This window comes from Durio zibethinus, chromosome 15, assembly GCF_047325235.1.
Source record: "Durio zibethinus cultivar Kanyao isolate XHJ-2024 chromosome 15, ASM4732523v1, whole genome shotgun sequence".
NCBI classification, from domain to species: Eukaryota; Viridiplantae; Streptophyta; class Magnoliopsida; order Malvales; family Malvaceae; genus Durio; species Durio zibethinus.
Genome location: NC_143176.1, coordinates 19,129,697 through 19,137,924, shown reverse-complemented (window position 1 = coordinate 19,137,924; position 8,228 = coordinate 19,129,697). Strand labels below are relative to the sequence as shown.

Genomic DNA, 8,228 nt, shown 5'->3' with positions numbered 1-8,228 from the left:
AAATATTCATACATTATTATATGTAACTTTATTTAAAAAGAAAAACTCTTTTATTTTATTTTTCTTCCATTTTTAATTAAAAAATAATTTTGGTGAAGATCAATTTTGATGGATCTTTCGGTCACCAAGGACGAAAAGGAGTTGCAGGAATTATTATCAGTGATCAACACATGGTGTAGTCCTTGGAGCGGCAACACTTCGCATAAATGGAGTGAATGACCCCTTCCAGGCTTAAGCAAGAGCAGCGGTATGTGCTTTAAAATTAGCACAAGAAATGGGCTTCTCAAAAATTATGCTAGAAGGAGACTATTTAATAATGATCAATAAATTGGAGGTGACGGAGTACGACCTTTCGCCTATAGGCACCATCATAAAGAAAGCCACATGGAGGATGTCTAGGTTTCATGATTGCCATGTATTGTGCGATCTAATATGGTAGAACATCAGCTTCCATGTTACTGTTTACATATAGCTAATGATGAGTGTTGGTTAGAAGACTACCCTGATGCAATAGCCAAAGCTTTGCATGGAGACTATAACCAAGGTTGAGTAATGAAATCCATTCCATTTAAAAAAAAATTATGATTTCTATTAATAATAAATAATTCATTATATCGTAAAAAAATCATATTACATAAATGAAATCACTCTGCCCCGAGTCAAATCAATATATATCCGGCTGAATGAACTAAGTATGCAACTGTCTCTTAAAAAACAAAAAAAAGAAAGCAAAAAAACTAGGCATGCAAATGTGAATGTCTGACTTTACCGTTGGATTGAAAATCGAAGGGTAGAAAATGAAAAGGGTACAAATATTTTTGACATAAAAGAAAAAAATTAAGGAAAAACCAGGAAGGTTGACTCAGGCGAGTGATCAACGGTGATTACATAATGATACAAATAAATAAACCAGTATTTTCAATTTAGTCCAAGAAATCTGTTGGTTTGAACTTTGGGATATTTGATCATGTCATCGATTATTGTTTTTATCCTTATTCTTCTTTTCGCTATTTCCGTCGCTTCATACATCTCTTACGCGTTCCCAAAGTCAAAGTCAAAAACTTGTCCCTTATACGCTTCTTTACTTCATTTGCAGCTTCCTTTGATTTCTTTCTTCTTTTTTTTTTTTTTTTTTTTTTAAACAAGGAGAGAAATAAACAACTCCTTCTCTCTACATATATGGAGGTATTTATATTTGCTTCTTTCTTTCCAAATATGTTCCTATATAAACTTCATTCTACCGGCTTAAACTGATCATCCGGTATTCAATCTGGCTGGGTGACAAATTTTTTTTTCTTTTTACAATTGAAGTAATTTTTTGCTTATTTTGATCAAAGGGTTGAGAAGTTTAAAGTTGGAAAAGAAAATATGGCTGGAGGAAGTGGAGGAAGGTCTTTGGAGGAAACACCGACATGGGCTGTTGCTGTAGTTTGTTTTGTTTTGGTTTTGATTTCAATAATCATTGAACACATAATCCATATAATAGGAAAGGTATGATCTATAGTTTTTCTGTTAAACCTGATTTTCAGAATCAAAGTTTAAGCTCCAAAATTAATCATTTCTTTGCACCTTGTTTCCAGTGGTTAATGAAGAAACATAAAAGAGCACTTTATGAAGCTCTTGAAAAGATCAAATCAGGTAAAATTTACCTAACTGATATCAAATTATATGTCATTCATTTTTTTTTGGTACTTGAGGTTACCAGAGTCGAACCCTCATCACTCAAATTAAGATGATGAAAGCTGATATTTTATGGTTTTTTTTCGGTGGTAGAGCTGATGTTGATGGGATTTATATCCTTGCTCCTAACAATAGGACAAGGTTTAATATTAAGTATATGCGTATCGGAGAAAGTTGAATCTACTTGGCATCCATGCAATAAGAAACAGGAAGAGAAAAGGGGAGAAACTGTGCCTTCCGGGCATCGCCGCAGACTTCTGGCAATATCTGATTCCGGTGAAGTTTTCCGGCGTTCATTGGCCGGAGTGTCAGAGGACAAATGTGCAGAGGTATGTATATATTCCATCTCTTGAAATCTTTCTTCTCCTACGTTCCAAAAATATTAGAACCGTCCATCTTGCACGACCTTACACAAATTGACCCAAAAATCATTCTGAGATTGGAAAAAGTCCATGTCGTGTCACATGATTCGATAATTGTCTTAACTTATTAGATAAGCTTCTTGCTTGCTAGAAATATGGAGTATATAGTAGCATTAATTTGTGAGATTTGAAATTCATGCATGGCATAGAAATTATCCATAAAATTATAGCATATATATAAACTAATCTTGATTATTATTGAAAAAGTCTATAATTAAATAAATCTATTAATAAATTCATATATATATATCATGCAGGCATTTGATTTTCAAATCTTGAACATTATAATACAAATTATAGTTTTTGCAAATTAATGAAGGAATAATAAAAAAAAAAAAACACATAATTTAGTCCAAATGGTTCATGTAATTACTTTTAAAAAATGACATTTTTAAAATTTAAATCTGAACACTTACACTACCTTCCTCTATTCTCATATTATAATTAATCTCTTTGTATAAAAAAAAATGTTACTATAACTCTATGCCATGAGAAAGCACTAAATTGTTAGTACGTGTATTAGTTCACGCATAATTAAGAGCGGGGGAAATCCTGAGACCAGGGATTGGCTCAATTACTAAATTTGTTAATTATACTTATGTATAAATATTTGCAGGGTAAAGTACCATTTGTTTCCGCGGATGGTATTCACCAACTCCACATTTTCATCTTCGTGTTAGCTCTTTTTCATGTCCTTTATTGTATTCTTACAATGGCATTGGGCAGAGCTAAGGTATTCTCAAAATACTTGTCCTATAGTATTTCTATTTATATTACTCGCTCTTTTACTTTATATTTTTTTAAAAAAAAAATTAAGATTTGAATTCAACCTGTTAAATTGAGAAATACATACATTTGTTTTACTGATCAGTAAAAGATCAGGTACGGTCTCTTTCTATATCAATAATGTATATAATTTTGGATTCGTGTTTCTGATTGTAGATGAGAAGTTGGAATAGGTGGGAAAAGGAAACTAGAACAGTTGAATACCAGTTCTCACACGGTTAGTAAAATTAATTACAACCAAGTTTTATATATCTATATATATATATATATATATATATATATATATGAAGTTTATTAAAAACGTTATTTAAATTTTGAGTTTAGATTTCAAATTACGACCTGTTTTATAAATAAAAAATTTGTGCCAGCCCTTTCAGGGTCAGGTAAATTATACATTATGAGGAGTTAAAGAAAGGAAGAGAAATTAATTAGTAGAATTTATTATTCATTTTAAAATTAATTTATTTCATTTTTTTAGGAAAAAAGAAAGATACATATGAAAATGTGAGAGGTTTTTTTTTTTTTTAAGGGCGGATTAAGTTTAAAATAAACTAAATGATTAATATGTCGATAATTTGAAATGACTAGCTTGTTATTATGTTATTAAAATTTTTGATAAATTTGGTTAGGAATTGATCAATTCAAACTTTCATTGATTATTATTTATTAATGATGATGATGGCGTACGGTTTTTGAACAGATCCTGAGCGGTTCAGATTTGCAAGGGAAACATCTTTCGGAAGAAGGCATTTGAGCTTTTGGACTAAAACCCCCTTCCTTATGTGGATTGTAAGAATCTTTCAACTGGCCCTCTCTTTTAGTGTCTTCTTTTACTCTATTTTTTTTAATGAAATATATCATAATTTAGATATAGAAAAAGAGATTACAAATTCGAAACTTAAAATTTAAATTTATTAAATATTATTTTTTAAGAATAATTGAATGAATTAAAATAATTTTTATTGTCATCTAAAAATGCTATTCTAAAACAAAATGTTTCTGGCCACAATTTCTTTTCTTTTTGTCCTTTAAAACTATGAAGACTTTTTGAGACTTGATTTGTACGTCAGAGGTAAAATTTTTTATTTCAAGAACAACTCGAATTTTCCTTAAAAGCCTTACTGAGAGCATTCCTCAGTTTTGAGTTCGTACTATATAGCACATAAACATTAGAAATAGTGGTCAAAATACAATTTAATTTCGCCAAACAAATTTTAAGGTTTTTTTTTTTTTTTTTTTTTTTTTTTTTTTTACTTTCAAATTATTTAAAGAAATAACAGCAAAACTTTTTGAGGAAAAAATTACTCTATTCTATTTTTATAACTTGAATTTCTTTTAGAGTTTTTATTTCTTATTTTTGTCTTAGCCTCTTCGGCTATTTGACCATATAAGATTTTATTATCCATGCGAAGAAGTTGATTTTTTTCATTTATTTATATTATTATTTTTTTAAAATCACAACATAAAAATAAAAAATATTATAGATTTTGAAATTTGCATAGTAAATTTAATAGATGTCATTTTGTCAAGTTACACTTTGTATTCGATATTATTGCTTAAATGATAATAATATTATATCCTTAACCCTATTGTCTTGACCTTAGTTTCCAATCACATTAAAAATATTTGCGAGTCTTCCGCTCGGAAAAAATATGTATGAAAAAGGTAACGGTCGCCATTAGCTGCCTTTCTATACAAGGACCACAGCCAACTAACTCCATGGCCAACACAATTTTATTTTCCAACTTCCACCGCCGCTTTGACTTTGTTTAAACAGCTGTGCTCTATGAAATTAATGCTTTTGACTTTGATTGCCCCATTTTTTTTTTACTAATTCTTTAACCTCATTCAGCATGAAATTAAATATATGTGTATAAATAATACTCAGTCTGTCTTATTTATTTATTTATTTATTTTGATATTTTAAAATTATATTTTATTTTTTAAAAATATCTGAAAATTTTAAGTTTTATATTTTAAAATTTTTTATTTTTTGACATAAAAAATCATAAAAATTTAATTTTATAAAAAAGTTTAAATTTATTATTAAATATATTAAAGTTAATTTTTTTAAATTTCATAAAAAATAAATACATGACAAACAATATGGGACAAAGAGAGTATTATAATTTGACTTTTAAATGTGTATTTGCTCAATCAAACTATTCCTAACCCAACTTGATCTATGCTACCAAATAATATAATACGGCTTATTATGTAACTTTCTAATTTAACAATTAGTACAATTATTTCATGCTTCAAAATAGTTACTAACTAAGATTTATTCATGTATAGTAATTTAAAAAGCCATTTAGTTTGTGTACAAAAAAAGCTATTATATATGGACTCAAGATTTAATTTAATTAGTTCATTAAATTATTTTAAAAATTATGTGACATTCAACAAATTTAAAATTGAAATTTTATTTCTCCAAATTGCAACTTCTTTTTTTTTTTTTAAAGCTATTATATATACCTCATCTTTGGAACTTTATTCAATTTCCATTTTTAGTATACTATCTTTAATAAACAAAAAAATATATACCAATGGCATCCCTATTTCTTTTAAATGCAAAATTTATATATTTATATACATATATATACATAGATATGATTTTCATAATGTTTCCAATCTCACACTTTGTCACTTGTTTTTTTCCAGGTTTGTTTCTTTAGACAATTTGTTAGGTCAGTCCCTAAAGTTGATTACTTGACCCTCCGACATGGATTTATCATGGTAATGCCCAATTCCTTCCTCTTCCCCCCTTCTTATACATATATTAAAAGCCTAAATTTTTCTAAATATTTTAAAACATTCCACTAATTAAGTAATTATATATGTAACCATCAAATTTTATATATCTTCCCAGGCACACTTGGCACCCCAAAGCCACTCCAAATTTGATTTCCAAAAATACATAAATCGATCATTGGAAGAAGATTTCAAAGTCGTGGTGGGCATCAGGTAATTAATTTCAGGATTTTTTATTAGAAAATAAAAGAAGAAATTTTTTGGATTTAGAATTGAATCCCAATTGTTTTTTTTTTTTTTTTTTTTTTTATCTATCTTAATGGGTTTTTTTTATTTTATACTCCTATTTCTCTTTTTCTTTTCTTGTCAATTTACAATATTATAGATTGAACCTTTTTTTAAATCAATTTTCCAGTCCTCCAATGTGGCTTTTTGCTGTAGTCTTCCTTCTCTTTAACACTCATGGTGAGTAAATTAATTATGTTCTTTTTAATATTAATATTATTTTAATATTTTCATTTGACTCAAGTAATATTAATTCAATTATATTTTGTGGACAGGATGGCATTCTTATCTGTGGCTGCCATTTATCCCTTTGATTGTAAGCATAATCTCTCTAGATCTTCAATCTCAGTTTCTTACAGCATAATCTGTTACCAATTATTAGGTAGAAGAGATTAACGGCTCTGATTTGGGGATAAACCCGCAGATCATCCTGCTAGTGGGGACAAAGCTACAGGTGATCATAACCAAAATGGGGCTAAGAATTCAGGAGAGAGGAGAGGTGGTGAAAGGAGTGCCGGTCGTTCAGCCTGGCGATGACCTTTTCTGGTTCAACCGCCCCAGACTCCTTCTTCATCTTATCAACTTCGTTCTTTTCCAGGTATAACTATCTTTATGAAATCTTTCAAAATTATATACTCCTTTATTAAATTTCTGTTTTTTTCTTTGTTGCAGAATGCCTTCCAGCTTGCATTCTTTGCATGGAGTTGGGTACATTTCTTGCCCTTTTTCTCTCCTGTTCGTAGTTATCACGTTTGTTAGGGTTTGATTTTTTGTAAACTTAAAATTTATGTATTTGTATTTTATTTATTTTGTGTTAAATATGTATAAAATATAAAAATTATTAAATTAATTTCATTAAATACAAAATATATTTTTAATTTTTATTAAACTCACTTTTAATAAAATTTTAAAAATGATCGCTTATGTACATTTATATTATTTTCGTATCGAATTTAAAATTATAAAATTTAATTTTTATGTGAACAAGTATGAATTTCTAATAAAATTTCTTGTTTTTGGTTCTGGGTACAGCGTGAATTTGGATTCAAATCTTGCTTCCATGAGAAGGTGGAAGATATAGTCATCAGAATTTCAATGGGGTAAAAACTCAAACTATCTCATCAGCCATCCATGTCAATAGAAATTTTTAGAATTAATGCTTCTGGAATTCTAACATCGTATATTATTTTTTTATAGGGTTCTCATTCAAATTCTTTGCAGCTATGTCACTCTTCCCCTTTACGCCCTTGTTACACAGGTAAATAAAAAAACATACATTGAGAGGGGTGACTGGTTGGTTCGATTTTGAAAAACAAAAAATAGAATTATCCGATCCCTATTCATTGACTATAAACTATATTTTCAACTTTCCAAGTAATAAAATTTTAATGGGAATTGTTCGCCATTTAATTAATTTTTGCTATGATCAGATGGGTTCGAACATGAAACCAACCATATTCAACGAAAGAGTGGCCAGGGCTCTAAGGAGTTGGCACAATACGGCTAAGAAAAATGTCAAACAGAACAAGGGCTCGGTGACCCCTTTCTCCAGCAGACCAAACACCCCATCACACCATGCCTCCCCGGTTCACCTCTTGAGAAACTACCGGCCGAGCGAAATGGACAGCCTCCATACTTCTCCAAGGAGATCGAATTTCAATATCGAGCAATGGGACATGGATTCGCCGTCCTCCTCCCATCCCAATTACGGTGATGGTTCATCATCTCACGATCATAATATAATGGAAAACATTCAAAAAAACGATGATAGAGATATAACCGATCCGAGTTCAAGTGAAAAACGTAAACCTGTGCAGCACCAAATTAACATAGGGCCAAAAGAATTTTCATTTGATAGAAGAATGAGTATGTAAACGTACATTTGGGATCTAAATTAGATGGTATGTATATACCATGATCAGATGGCTGATGGCACGAGTTAGACTTGGCCAAGGGAGAAATGAGGCCAAATGATCATTCTGAATCATCCTGTGAAGCATAATATTTTTTTTTTGGACTCTTTTGGTAAAAGAATGAAGCTTAATTCAAGGATAAACTTTTCATTATCTTTGCATAATTTGTTTTTGTATAAACAGCTGCGTACAGACAATTTTTAACCTCTTATCCTATTTATTTAACTCACATGAGATGCACAATAATTTCCGCATCACATATCCTGCCATAGAAGCTAATGTTTAGTTGGTGGTTAATTATATTAAATTAAATTAAAAGTTTTTAAATAAAAATTAAAAATATTTTTGTTAATAGGAATTAGAAACATATAAAATTAATAGAAAAATTGGA

General features: G+C 29.5%; 1 protein-coding gene across 1 annotated transcript; it reads left to right on the top strand.

Annotated features, from left to right (window-relative positions):
* Positions 1-1,232: 1,232 nt before the first annotated feature.
* LOC111301209 (MLO-like protein 6) lies at positions 1,233-7,990 on the top strand. The gene is made up of 15 exons (XM_089744685.1): positions 1,233-1,491; positions 1,581-1,638; positions 1,774-2,009; positions 2,719-2,835; positions 3,045-3,105; positions 3,589-3,677; positions 5,550-5,624; positions 5,758-5,852; positions 6,055-6,104; positions 6,200-6,240; positions 6,349-6,522; positions 6,597-6,632; positions 6,957-7,024; positions 7,122-7,182; positions 7,355-7,990. Exons 1-15 carry the CDS (start codon positions 1,369-1,371, stop codon positions 7,796-7,798), a joined length of 1,728 nt encoding a protein of 575 aa, XP_089600811.1. The 5' UTR covers positions 1,233-1,368; the 3' UTR covers positions 7,799-7,990.
* Positions 7,991-8,228: the final 238 nt, after the last annotated feature.

Excerpts from the sequence above, each read along its gene's own strand:
- LOC111301209 (XM_089744685.1), top strand. The coding sequence starts at position 1,369 with ATGGCTGGAGGAAGTGGAGGAAGGTCTTTGGAGGAAACACCGACATGG. Across the intron at positions 6,523-6,596 it reads TCAACTTCGTTCTTTTCCAG|AATGCCTTCCAGCTTGCATT; the intron begins GTATAACTATCT and ends TCTTTGTTGCAG. Across the intron at positions 7,183-7,354 it reads TTTACGCCCTTGTTACACAG|ATGGGTTCGAACATGAAACC; the intron begins GTAAATAAAAAA and ends TGCTATGATCAG.